Source organism: Balaenoptera acutorostrata, chromosome 14, assembly GCF_949987535.1.
Source record: "Balaenoptera acutorostrata chromosome 14, mBalAcu1.1, whole genome shotgun sequence".
NCBI lineage: Eukaryota > Metazoa > Chordata > Mammalia > Artiodactyla > Balaenopteridae > Balaenoptera > Balaenoptera acutorostrata.
Window position 1 is genome coordinate 83,279,086 of NC_080077.1, and position 14,265 is coordinate 83,293,350.

At 43.3% G+C, this 14,265-nt stretch overlaps 1 protein-coding gene across 5 annotated transcripts in view; it reads left to right on the top strand.

Moving 5' to 3' along the window:
- The first annotated feature begins 2,999 nt into the window (after positions 1-2,999).
- The window catches only part of CGAS (cyclic GMP-AMP synthase), a 33,378-nt gene continuing 22,112 nt past the window's right edge, over positions 3,000-14,265 (top strand). For 2 of the 5 annotated variants that reach the window (XM_057527711.1, XM_057527712.1), the window contains exons 1-3: positions 3,000-3,787; positions 7,992-8,211; positions 11,554-11,796. In XM_057527711.1, the coding sequence (XP_057383694.1) occupies positions 3,164-3,787; positions 7,992-8,211; positions 11,554-11,796 (1,087 nt within the window). In that variant the 5' untranslated portion in view covers positions 3,000-3,163. The remainder of the gene's footprint in view (positions 3,788-7,991; positions 8,212-11,553; positions 11,797-14,265) is intronic. The other 3 variants (XR_009005173.1, XM_057527709.1, XM_057527710.1) reach the window with 2 other exon arrangements.

The window sequence follows — 14,265 nt, forward strand, 5'->3', positions numbered from 1 at the left end:
TCAAAGTTCATAAGCTCCAGCCACACTGGTTGTTGTTTCAACAACTAGGCATAGTCCCACTTTAGGTCCTTTGCATTAACTTTTCCTTCTTCTGGAACACTCTTCCCCTGGGTAATCCCCTCCTTTAAATCTTTGCTCAAATGTCATTCTCTCACTATTTTATTTATTTTTTTTTTTCTAATTTTTTTTTTAAATTAATTAATTTATTTATTTATTTATGGCTGTGTTGGGTCTTCGTTTCTGTGCGAGGGCTTTCTCTAGTTGCGGCGAGCGGGGGCCACTCTTCATCGCGATGCACGGGCCTCTCACTGTCGTGGCCTCTCTTGTTGTGGAGCACAGGCTCCAGACGCGCAGGCTCAGTAGTTGTGGCTCACGGGCCCAGTTGCTCCGTGGCATGTGGGATCTTCCCAGACCAGGGCTTGAATCCGTGTCCCCTGCATTGGCAGGCAGATTCTCAACCACTGCGCCACCAGGGAAGCCCTCTCTCACTATTTTAGTATTGTACCATTCCTCATTCCTGATTATTCCTGCACTATTTTTTCCTTTTTCAATATAGCTCATCCTTTTTTACTATATGGGATAATTTATATATGTATTATGTTTATTGTCTGTTTCTCCCTGCCAGAATGCAAGCTCCAGGAGGACAAGGATCTTTGTTTATCAGTATATCCCAAGAGCCTAGAACTGAGCTTGGCACATAGTATTTGTGCCAAATATTTGTTGAGTGACTGAGTGAATTACTGAGACAAACATGAGATATAAAGGGTAAGACATAAAATCATCTAGTTAAAATATATACCCAAATCTCTTATTTTTCCCTACTAGATAAAAGCCAAACTCGTTATCAAGATTCAACTAGGGCTTCCCTGGTGGCGCAGTGGTTGAGAATCTGCCTGCCAATGCAGGGACACGGGTTCGAGCCCTGGTCTGGGAAGATCCCACATGCCACGGAGCAACTAGGCCCGTGAGCCACAATTACTGAGCCTGCGCGTCTGGAGCCTGTGCTCCGCAACAAGAGAGGCCGCGATAATGAGAGGCCCGCGCACCGCGATGAAGAGTGGCCCCCGCTTGCCACAACTAGAGAAAGCCCTCGCACAGAAACGAAGACCCAACACAGCCATAAATAAATAAATAAATAAATAAATAAATAAAAAAGTCTCTGCATTTATAAAAAAAAAAAAGATTCAACTAAAAAGTCATTCCTTCTATAATTTGGACACTGATTGCTGCTACAAGATTGAGCAAGGAACAAGTTTTCCTCCTTTGACGGGTCAGCAGAAGAGGTATTTGATTCTGGTCTGGTGGATTGCTGCTTGCACGTTCTTGGTTAAGCTAACACCAGTGCACTTTAGAAGACTTTGGAAACAGCTGGAAGACAGCATTAAGCCAGCTATAGAGGCATTTACAGGATTCCATGACAAGCATGGAGGCCCTGGAGAACAAAAATAGAACCACAGAGCAGAGGTCTTCAGTATAGAGCAGGCATACTCTTGCACATCCCGGAAGACAGCCCAAGTACACCTGCAGTTTTAAGGAAACGGCTTTCCACATTTCAACTTACATTTAACTCTCCCCTGAAATTGGTCTGCTTGAGAACAAGTCTGACTACACAGTAGTCCTCCTTCCATTTTACAAAAGAAAAACATCTCTTACATCACAGTTCAAAGAGAAGGACATATCAAAATACTGGTTTCAAAGAAAACTTTTGAAAAAGTAATCAAGGCATTTTTTGTCCATTGACAGATGAATGGAAAACAAAACGTGGTACATACGTACAATGAAATTATTCAGCCTTAAAAAGGAAGGCTGACACCTGCTACAACATAGATAAACCTTGAGGACTTTATATTAAGTGAATAAGCCCATCACAAAAGGACAAATACTGTATGATTCCACTTACATGAGGTACCCAGAGTGTCAAATTCAGAGACAGAAAATAGAAGGGTTCTTACCAGAAGCCGGAGAGAGCAGGGGGAATGGGGTGTTATGGTTTAGTGGGTAGAGTTTCTGTTTTTCAAGATGAAGAGTTCTGAGATGGATAGCGGTGATGGTTTCACACTGAACTGTACACTTAAAAATGGTTAGGATGGTTAAAAAGAAAAGTACCAGGCACGTTAAACCTAGGGGCTTCCTGTCAAATACGTATTTCTGTAAAGGATTTGGCTTTAGATATCGATACTTTAAAGCCTGTATTGACGTACTCTTGAATCACAACGCCAAAGCAGTATGGATTACCTAAAATGCAAGTGCCATTTTTTTTTTTTTTTAGAGATTGCAGTTTGTTTATTTATTTTTGGCTGTGTTGGGTCTACGTCTTTGTGCGAGGGCTTTCTCTAGTTGCGGCGAGCGGGGGCCACTCTTCATCGCGGTGCGCGGGCCTCTCACTATCGCGGCCTCTCTAGTTGCGGAGCACAGGCTCCTGACGCACAGGCTCAGCAATTGTGGCTCACGGGCCCAGCTGCTCTGTGGCATGTGGGATCCTCCCAGACCAGGGCTCGAACCCGTGTCCCCTGCATTGGCAGGCGAATTCTCAACCACTGCGCACCCAGGGAAGCCCCCAAGTGCCATTTTTTGATGGGCTTTTGAGAACCAGTGGCTAAAACTCACCAATAGGAACTTCACAGTTTAAGATTGTGCGTGCTTTTACAAAGTCAAATAATATGAAATATTTATTCCAATTACAGTCAATCCACATCTCATTACATCTAGTAAAATTTTTTTTTTCTATTTCCCTTTAATTAAAAAAATGCTTCATTTAAACTTACACTGAAAAAGTTTCTCTGGCAACTTCAATGTGCGAGAAGGTGTTACAGTTTTCCAAAATATTTGTAGGCGCTACGCCGGCAAATGCGTCTCGCTTTCAAAGCTCGCGAAGGTGTTCTGCGCCGCCCTGGGTTCGGTTTTGCGCGGTTCCCAAGCCGCCGGCACGGCTCCACGCGGAGGCGAGAAAGTGCGCGACTCCGGGACGCTGTGGACCCGCCCCTCCGCGGCGGGGGCGTGGCTCCGCGAGACCGCCTGGCCCTGGGCTCTTCCTCCGCGCCGCGTTTGCTGAGTTCCCGCCAGACGTTTAAGTTTCATTTCCAATCGCCACTGCTGGCCCCTCCTCCTAAGGCCTTTTCCCGAAGCCGAGTCTTCTCCCTCTGGGGAGCCGAGAGCGCCAGCCATGACCTCGCGGCGCGGAAAGGCGACGGGAGCAGCTTCGGAGGCGGAAGCCGCCGCCCCCAGGGTCTCGGCGCCGCGTGTGAAGGGCGCCCGGACCGAGCCTAGAGAGTCCCCGGCCGTCCCTGAGGCCGTCCAGCCCAGCGCGCGGAGGTGCGGCCCCGCCAGGCCGTCGGGATCCCGGGGAGAGAAGAGCGGCCCGGACCCCCAGGAGAAGCGGCAGGTACGCGCGCGGGCTGCCCGCGCCGAGGACCAGGCGGAGGGTCCGGCGGCTCGGACCGAAGGGGTGATGCCTCCCGCGGCCCCGGCGCCGCCCCTTCCCAGGCCTGCATCTCGCCGCGAGGGCACCGCGCGCTCCGCTCGGGAGCGGAGACCCCAGCCCGGGCCCACGGAGGTCCCCGGCCCGCTGGTCCCAGTCCCCAGTCTTGGGCGCGGGAAGGAGGCGCCCGGCGCCTGGAAGCCCCGAGCGGTACTGGATAAGTTGAGGCTGAGCCGCCAGGAAATCTCTGCGGCGGCGGAGGTGGTGAACAGGCTCACGGACCACCTGCTGCGGAGACTGCAGAGCTGTGAGTCCGAGTTCAAAGGCGTCGCGCTGCTGGGCACCGGGAGCTACTACGAGCGCGTGAAGGTGAGCTGCGCCGCGCCTCCTCTGCAGTTCCCGCGGCTAATGCCCACCTCCTACGCGTCCCTCACTTCCCTTCGGAAGTAACTCAGACTTGTGTTCTTTTGTGGCCTGTGACACAGCTGTTTTGTTTTGGCTTCCCATCTAGAATGCAAGCTCCATTGTCACAAAAAGTTTTACACAACTTTGAACCCTTATACGGCTGCTCATTTTATTGCTGTGGACTCAGTGATATTTGTTTATCGCAGAAAGATGCTGTATGTATCGGTCTTTGGATCTTAAACTCTTTTAGCACTGAAGACCACTCATATAATTCCATCTAAAGCTTCTTGAAAGCCAAGTGAGCAAAACTTGCATCAGACTATCTGCCTGGTGCATGATTCTTACTACATAAATGTCGATCAGTTCTATTATGTGGAGGGTCCAAAGTTATTAGTTAGAACTAGAGAACAAGAAGACACTTAGAGCAGTCTCCCATCAGAACCACTCTCCTTTTTATTTATTTATTTTTTAAAACTTTTTATTTCATTTTGGAGTATAGTTGATTGACAATGTTGTGTTAGTTTCAGGAGTACAGAAAAGTGATTCAGTTATACATATACATGTATCTGTTCTTTTTCAAATTCTTTTCCGGTTTAGGTTGTTACATTATATTGAGCAGAGTTCCCTGTGCTATACAGTAGGTCCTTGTTGGTTATCCATTTTAAATATAGCAGTACCCCCTCTCCTTTTGAAAATCAAGCTGATGGAAGGAAATGCAGTGAAATCTGTTTTATCTAAAAAATGTATTGCTTTTAAAAAACTGATTATAAAAGGTATATACGTGTTCACTGTAGAGTTGACCCACTGCCTGCCCTCAGTAGCTTCCCACAGCACAGCGGTACCCTTGCTCCATACCTCTTCCCTCAGCCTCTCCCGTATTTGCCCCTGTTCCGTGTTGATGACCCTGGAAAATTCACAAAAGCATATAGAAGGACAATATTATTCCTGTTTGTTTTATTCACTGTTATTTTGGTGTATTTTCTTCTGTTATGCATACACTTGAATTTCAAGGTTGGATTCCAAACTTTATAATTGGTAAAGGGATAGACGAAAAACACTTCTCATTAACTCTTTTACTTGGATTCATATTGACGCATTTCCATTCATGTATTTTATTGTAATATTATCAAATTCTAGGTGAAAATCTGGAAGTTTCCTTGTAGAAATTCCCTGTGGGATTTCCAGTTCATAGTCTTTTTGTCCATCCCCAGCACCTCACCCCCGCCTCCATCTAAGCCACCATCATCTTTCACCTGAATTTTGCCTTTCCAATCTCCTTATTTGCCTTCTTAGAATATCTCCACAGAGGCCAGAGTAAATTTTTAAAAATACAAAGCTAAAACCTGGCTTCTCAATGAACATGATGGAATAAAATCTGAGCCCTTTTCCAGGAAATACAGGTCCTCGCAGAATCTGGGCCCCGGCCTCCTCTTCAACTTCATTTCATGTCACTCTTCCCCTTGTCCACATGGACTGATTTGTGTTCCTTGAGCTAAAGTTTTAAAAGACTTGACAATTCCAAGTTTGGAGAAGATGTGGAGCAACTGAAACTCCCTTGCATTGATGCTGGGAGGATAAATTGGTACTACCTCTTTTGAAAACTGACGTTTTTTTTCTAAAGTTAAAGATTTGCCTGTCCTGTGGTCCAACAGTCTCACTCCTGGGTACATGTACAATAGAAACGAGTGCTTGTGGCCACCCAAAGGCATATGTAAGAATGCTCAGAACAACTTTGTAATAGTTAAATTCAGAACTATCTGTAGTAGTTAAAAACTGGAAACAACCCAAATACTCAACAACAGAATGAGTAAATCTTTTTTTTTTTTTTTTAAAGCTCAGTGTTGTGTTTTAAATTTTATTTATTTATTTATGGCTGTGTTGGGTCTTCGTCTCTGTGCGAGGGCTTTCTCTAGTTGTGGCAAGCGGGGGCCACTCTTCATCGCGGTGCCCGGGCCTCTCACTATCGCGGCCTCTCTTGTTGCAGAGCACAGGCTCCAGACGCGCAGGCTCAGTAATTGTGGCTCACGGGCCCAGTTGCTCTGCGGCATGTGGCATCTTCCCAGACCAGGGCTCGATCCCGTGTCCCCTGCGTTGGCAGGTAGATTCTCAACCACTGCGCCACCAGGGAAGCCCCAGTAAATCTATTTTGGTATATTCCATTAATTCAGTGGAATACTACACAGAATGAAAAAGAACAAAGTACCACTATTGACATAATGATACAGATGAATCTCACAAACAGTGTTAAATGAAAGCAGTCAGGTATAAAGGGTACCTACTATATGTTTCAGTTTATGTGATGTTCCCAAACAGGCAAACCTAACCTATGCTATTAGCAGTCAGAGTTCTGGCTTCTCTTGTGGAGGGCTTCTGATCGGGAGTGGGAGTGCTGCTGGGGATGGGAATAGGGCGATTTAGAATGCCCTCAAGGCTCACTGTCCTTACTGGGATTCAACCATTGTTCTTGAATAAATCCTCCTCGGACTGTTGCAAGCCTTTGGTTAATTTACAAAGACCTGAAAAAGTTGCATTTGACCATTTCTGCCCATGTTCTTGTTACTTTTATGGAAAAGTGGCCTTTCAGAGGCTTTTACTTCATTCCCACTGATAGCACTTCACGTGTTTGTTTCACCCCCATAGGATGTCCTAGTCAGCTTGGGCTGCCATAATAGAATATCATAGACTGAGTGGCTTAAACAACAGACGTTTATTTTCTCATGGCTCTGGAGGCTGGAAGGCCATGATCCGGGTGCCAGAATGGTTAGGTTCTGGTGGGGGCTGTCGTCCTGGTTTGCAGATAGCCACCTTCTCCCCGTGTCCTCGCTGTGTTTCTCTGAGCATGTGTGCAGAGACACAGCAACCGATCTCACTTCATCTAAGTCCACCAGTCCTATCAACTAGGACCCTACCGTCATGATCTCATTTAACCTTCGTTATTTCCTAAAAGCCCTGTCTCCAAGTACAGTTACATTGGGGGTTAGGACTTCAATATGTGAATTTTGAGAGGACACGGTTCACTGCACAGCATGGTACATCTCAGTTTGGACTAGACACATTCACATGGTCAAAAGACAGAGGGTAGGGCTTCCCTGGTGGCACAGTGGTTAAGAATCTGCCTGCCAATGCAGGGGACATGGGTTCGATCCCTGGTCCGGGAAGATCCCACATGCCGCGGAGCAACTAAACCCGCGTGCCACAACTACTGAGCCTGCGCTCTAGAGCCCGTGAGCCACAACCACTGAAGCGCATGCGCCTAGAGCCCGTGCTCCGCAACAAGAGAAGCCCACGCACTGCAACGAAGAGTAGCCCCCGCTCGCCGCAACTAGAGAAAGACTGTGCGCAGCAACAAAGACCCAACGCAGCCAAAAATAAATTAATTAATTAATTAAAAAAGACATAGGGCCACCAGATACTGTGTTGAATAGTACAGTCCAATAGCTGTACTTCAAGCATACTCCTAATGAGTAAAAGACTTGTGCATTTTTAATATAGGAAAATAATCATTTGTTATAATTGCTGTAATTATTATTGTGGTGATGAAGAAGATTCTTTGAAGTTCTTATTTATTTACTTTTGGCCACGCTGCACGGCTTGTGGGATCTTAGCTCCCTGACCAGGGATGGAACCCGTGCCCTTGGCAGTGAAAGTGCGGAGTCCTAACCACTGGACCGCCAGGGAATTCCCTGAAGCTCTTAAAATGCTGTGGTTCAAAGACACTAATGTAGATAGTGTATGACTTGGAGCTCATACTCATTTGGCTGACTGGTAGCTGTAAGGTGAGGGCCCTTGCTCAACTAGCCAGGAGGTAACTACACATATTTTTGAGACCAGTGACAGGGGTCTGGCTCAGTGTGTAGCTTGTAACTTAAAAGGTAGCACCTTAAATTTCTTTAATTTTATCAAGCTTTAATCTCAGGAAAAAACTGGTACAGATTTTTAAAGCTTGCATATTATTTTTAATTGTTTTTAAGAAAATGAGTATAGAACCTACAAACTGAAGCCAATACTCTTCACCTATCTCCCCTAGTCTCACTCCCAGAGGGTATAAATATTAGAAATCTTGCTTTTCATAGTAGGATTTTAAGTGGAAATTTTAAGGAAAAAAATTGTAGTTGGATGGAAAATATTCACAAACCAACACATCAGTGCTATTTTTACTGTTTCTTAGATTTCTGCTCCTAATGAATTTGACGTTATGTTCAAACTGGAGGTCCCCCGAATTCAGCTAGAAGAATATTCCAACAGTGGTGTTCATTACTTTGTGAAGTTCAAAAGAAATCCCAAAGGAAATCCTCTGGGTCAGTTTTTAGAAGGGGAAATATTATCAGCTTCTAAGATGCTGTCCAAGTTTAGGAAAATCATTAAGGAAGAAATTAAAAATATTGAAGGTAAGATCTTTGACTTTTGATTCTTAAAGATCTAATCATATCTACTAATTGCCTCTCCTGATCTTTCTTGATCTCCCTGCAGCAGACTGTTGACTACTACCTCCTAGAAACAACTCTTTGCTCTTGATTTTAGTCTACTATATTTTCTTGGTATTTTTCCTAAATGTTGATTGACTCTACTTTGTTTGTTTTTTGGTTTTGTTTTGTTTTTTGGCCGCACCATGCAGCTGTGCGGGATCTTAGTTCCCTGACCAGGGATTGAACCTGGGCCCTTGACAGTGAAAGTGTGGAGTCCTAACCACTGGACCACTGGGGAATTTCCAACTGGCTCTATTTTGGCCTCCACTGAATATTCGCTGAAATGCTGCCTGCACTGCTGGGTATATGTGGTTGAATAAAATTGGTGGGATTCCCCTCTGAAATTTGTAAACACAAGTTGCAATGCATGCTTTGAAGGGAGTGAGTGGTAGCATGCTTTGAAGGTAGTGAGTGCTTTGGGAGAAGTGGTAGCAGTTGGGGTAGAGTGGGTAGTGGAGTAAGGCCCTGAGGCAGAAAAGAGCTTGATAAGCTCTAGAAGCAAAAAGAGGTCCATGTGGACAAGGGGAAGAGTGACATGAAATGAAGTAGAAGAGGAGGCCAGGGCCAGATTCTAGGAGGACTTGTAGATCCTGGAAAGGAGTTTAGATTTTATGCCATGTTCATTGAGAAGCCAGGTTTTAATTAGAGGGTAATGATTGGCTTTCTGTTTTTAAAAATTTGCTCTGACTTCTTTGGAGAAGATATTATAAGAAGGCAGTTGAGAGTTTGGATATGTTAAGTTAGAGATTCCTATGATACATTGAAATGAATGTGTCAAGTATGTAGTTGGGTATGGGTTTGGAGCTCAGAGGGTATGTTTGGGCTGCAGGTAAACATATAAATGGCATTGACAATGGATGAAAGCACCTAGGTGGAGAGTGTAGATTCATTTTTCATTCATTTAATCAATGGTTATTGGTCATCTGATGTGCTAAGTGTTCTAGGTGTTTGGGATCTATTAATGAACACATGGATGAAGACCCTCACCCTTCTGTACCTTATAAGCATGTAATCACACCTTTAATAACAAATGGAAAACATAATTATCTTGTATAGTAGAAAGTAGTAAGTCCTATGGTGAAAAAGTATAGCAAAGTGAGAGGGTTCAGGAATGCTGGGGGTGGCACAGGGGAGAAATTGCAGTGTTAAGTAGAGTGGTAAGAAGAGGATCCCATTGGAGGTTGAGAGAAGAGAGGGAGCAAAATGTGACTTGAGTATTTTGCAGGAGTGGTCAGTGTTTACAATGCTGCTGACATCCAGAAAGCCACTGGATTTGGTCTTCGGTTTGTTTTCTGGGGGTGTTGGTAACTTTGACGTAGCAGTTTCGGTGGAGTCACGAGCGCACAAGAGAGAAGGGCAGCACGTATGGCAACTCTATAGAAAGTGTTGGGTGCGAAGGAAGTAGAAAGATGGGTAAGTATGGGGAGGCAGCAGATGCAGGATCAAGGGAGAGGTGTCCTTTAGAATGAGAGACCCTGGATCCCTTTGTATGCAGATGGGCATGATCCAGTAGGGAGGGAGAGGCCACTGCTGCGGGAGAGGGAGTAATTGAAGGAACAAGGTGAGAAGGAAGGGATCCAGAGACCGTGTGCAGGCTGGCCTTTGAAAGGTGGACGGACACTTCCTAGGTGGTAATAGGATGAAAAGAGAAGATGATGGGTAAGAGGTGGGTGGGTCGGTGGATTTAGTGACAAGAAAATGAGGGTATGCGCTAGGATTTTCTCCTTCGTGCTCTGTCTTCTCTCCCATTGTTGTGCCTTCCAGAAGTCTTATCTGGGAGCGGTCTTTACTGCTTGTACACCCCACGTCCCTGAACCAGTATCTCTCATCTAGAAGCCTTTCCCGAGTTTCTGGCCAGCCGCTCAGTGGCCATCTCCTGTTGGGTCTCCCCCAGGCACCTAGAGCTCAGTGTATCTGAAATGAAGTTCATCTCAGCCCAGGCTTTCTTCCTCCTGCCCAACTCTGTGTTGACGAGTAGACTCAACACCAACCATTTCCCAGGCCAGAATCAAGTGATGGCCTCCCAGACCCCTACCTTCTTCCTTACCTCACGGATTCAGTTTATCCACCAGTTCTATTAGTTTGAACCTCTTTAATTGCTTTCACTTCTGCGACCTGGGTCTTTTTTTTTTTTTTTTAATAAAAATTGTACATATCAAGGTGTACAACGTGATGTTTTGATATACATAGTGAAATGACTACCACAGTCAAGCTAATTAACATATCTTCTCACATAGTTACCTTTTTGTGTGTGAGGTGAGAGTAGCTGAAATCTACTCTCTTAGCACATTTCCCATATGCAGTACAGTCATATGAACAGTCATCATGCTGTACGTTAGGTCTCTAGACTTACTCACCCTACGTAACTGCAACTCTGTACTCTTTGATGAACAGCTTCCCACTTCTCCCACCTCCCCGCCCCGGCAACCTCCATTCTGCAGTCTGCTTCTATGTATTTGACTTTTTTAGCTTCTCCACATAAATGAGGTCATGCATTTCGCTTAGCACAGTGACCTCCAAGTTCATCCGTATTGTCACAAATGGCAGGATTTCCTTCCTTGTTAAGGCTGAATAATATTCCATTGTCTATATATGCCACAACCTCTTTACCCACTCATTCATCAGAGGGCACCTAGGTTGTCTCCGCATCTTGGCTGTTGTGAATAACGCTGCAGTGAAGAGTGCTTGCTCCCTGTGTCCTGATGCTCACTGTCTCTCTGTATGACACGCCTCCACCCTCCGGGCTGGCTGTTGTTTGGTTTTTTTGTTTTGTTCAATTTGGCCATGCCACACAGCTTGCAGGCTCTTAGTTCCCCAACGAGGGCTTGAACCTGCGCCCTCGGCAGCAAAAGTGTGGAGTCCTAACCACTGGACCGCCAGGGAGTTCCCGCTGAGGTCTTCTGAATCACCTCTCTCCTCCCAGCTGCTCATCTGGCCTCTTATGTGGGCTTCCCTCCAAACCGCCATACACAAATTTAAATGAAAATTTAACCACAGCACTCCCAAACCCGAAAGTCTTCGGGGGCTACTCGTTTTATATACCAGACAGAATCTTGCTAGTACTCACACCCCATAATGGGTATCAATAAATACCGGCTAAATGAGTAAAACACTGCCTTGTGGGGGCATTTTCTTCTTTAGAACTGATTTTCATCTTACACTTAGTACTTATGGATCTCCAGTTATAGCTGTGTTATTTTCCCCATGTTTTTAGAGAAAACTGGATCGATAAGCCCTTTCTTCTTTACTAATATGTTTAAACAGATACAGATGTCATGGTGGAGAGGAAGAAAAGAGGGAGCCCTGCAGTAACACTTCTGGTTAGAAAACCTGAAGAAATATCTGTGGATATAATCCTGGCTTTGGAATCTAAAAGCAGCTGGCCTGCTAGCACCCAGGGAGGCATGCCCATCAGTAACTGGCTTGGAGCAAAAGTTAAGAACAATTTTAGACGGCAGCCACTTTACCTCGTACCCAAGCATGCAAAGGAAGGAAGTGGTTTTCAAGGTATCTTGACTATGAAGGTTAACTTAAAAGATGTCCATATAAAAGAGTCGTTAATGTTACATACTAGGGCAGTGAAAGATCAACTAGTGCTATTGGCATTTCAAGAGCCATTAGGCTAAATAGGCTACAAGATGGGAGTTTGGTGAGAGATGGAATTGAAAAGGTCATAATTGTAATAGTAATATCAAATACTCAGCTTTAAAATGTCTACTAGCCCATGTTTGAATGTTGTTTTTGTTTGTTTGTTTTTAATAAAGAAAAGCAAGTACTGGTCTTGGAGTCAGACTGCCCTGGATCTGAATCCTGAGGCTTCTTCCCTTACTAGCTGTGTGATCTGGGGCTAGTTATCAAGCCCCGCTAAACCTGTTTGCTCATCTGTATATGTTTTTATTACACTAAAAAATATACAAACATTAATATACAAATTCCTTCAAACTTGTAATCATCCATAGTTTACTTTATCTAACATAGGAGATTGAATGTCAACTAAGTACAAGAATCGTTACACGTAAAATAAACCTAGAAAGTATGTCTTTGCATTGAAGATCATTTTCAGAATGATACTTTATGAGCATGGCAGGGACTATATATACATTTCATCATGTCTCTCAATACCTCATGTCAAAGCATATATGCAATAAGTGCTAAAATAGAAAAAAAAATCAATAAAACTACAATATTCCCAGATATCTAAACTATCTGCCCAGCATTTTAAATTTATTTAAATATTAAAAAAAGTTATTCATCAATTTAAGTTCTGACATTCCAATCAATGAACATGCAAAGCTTTATTTAAAAAAAATAATAATTCATACACTGTTGATGGAAGTGTAATATGGTACAATCATTTTGAGAAAAGGTCTGGCAGTTTCTTAAAAAGTTAAACATATATCTTCCCTAATCCAGCATTAAGTCCATAACATATTTATATAAGAATATATATAATAGCCAAAATCTGGAAATAGCCCAGAAGTCCATCAAAAGATAATGGATAAACAAACTGTAGTATATTCGTGAAATGGAATACTACTCAACAACAGAAAGCAATGAACCACTGAGAAGAGGATGGATGAATACTAAAAACATTAAGACGGGTGAAAGGAAACAGAAACAAAGGGTCCATACTGTATGATCTCAATTATATTAAGTTCTAGAACAAGCAAAATTTATCTATGGTTTTTTAAAAAATTAGAGCAGAGGTTGCCTGAGGTGCTGGGAATTGATTAGGAAGGGACAGGAGAGAACTTCCTGGGGTGATGATAACTTTTTGATGGGGGTTTAAAAAGATCCACATGCCGCAACTAAAAATCCTGCTTGCCTCAAGGAAGATCCTGCACGCGGCAACAAAGAACACATGTGTGACAGCAGAGAACCCACGTGCCGCAACTAAGACCCAACACAACCAAATAAATGAAGAAAACAAAAAAACAAACGACACAAGTGTAGTCATTTGTCAAAACTCATCAAATGCTACGTTTAAGATGTGTGCGTTCACTGTTTGCAAATCTTACCTAAAAAATCACACACGCAAATAAATATTGAACTCCAGTTCATAATATTCATGCTGAAGTGTTTATGGGTAAAGTATTCTAATTAGTTCCACAACTTGTTTTATTTTATTTAAAAAATTTTTAAAACAAATATTTATTTATTTATTTGGCTGCGTCAGGTCTTCACACGATCTTTGTTGGGGCATGCAGGATCTTTGGTTGCGGTGCGCAGGCTCCAGAGCACATGGGCTCAGGAGTTGTGGCGCGTGGGCTTAGTTGCCTGGCAGCATGTGGGATCTTAATTCCCCGACCAGGGATCAAACCCGCGTCCACTGCATTGGAAGGTGGATTCTTAACCACTGGACCACCAGGGAAGTCCCCATCCACAACTTGTTTTAAAATAACAGTTTTCTTAAAAAAAAAAAGAATTTTTGGATGGATAGATGGATAAATATGTGATAAAGCAAATATAGCAAAACATTAATTGTAGAATGTAGGTGGTAGGCATATGAATGTTTACTATAAAATTCTTTCAACTTCTTCTGTATATTTTTGAAGGATTTCAAAATATTAAGTTTAAACCCACTTGAAAAAATTCCTCCAGGCGGTTAAGCTGCCCAACTCAGTATGCTTAAATTAATTGTTTTCATTATTGTTTCTAATTTAAGGTATTGGAATTAAATTTTAATTTAGCTTTGTTTCATAAATTTATAAAGCATTCACATGGTTCCAAAGTCGAAGCTACAGAAAAAAGTATTCTTAGGGAAACATAGCTTCCCTTTATGTTCCCTCTACACTCTTCTCTCCTTCCCTGATTGGAAACCCTATAATTGTTTTCAGTTCACCTTTCATTTTTAAAAAGTACAAGTAAATACATACATATATATATATATATATATATATATATATATATATATATATTCATATGCAACACCCCCTCTTTAAGATAAATACACTTTTCTATTTTCACTTAATAAGA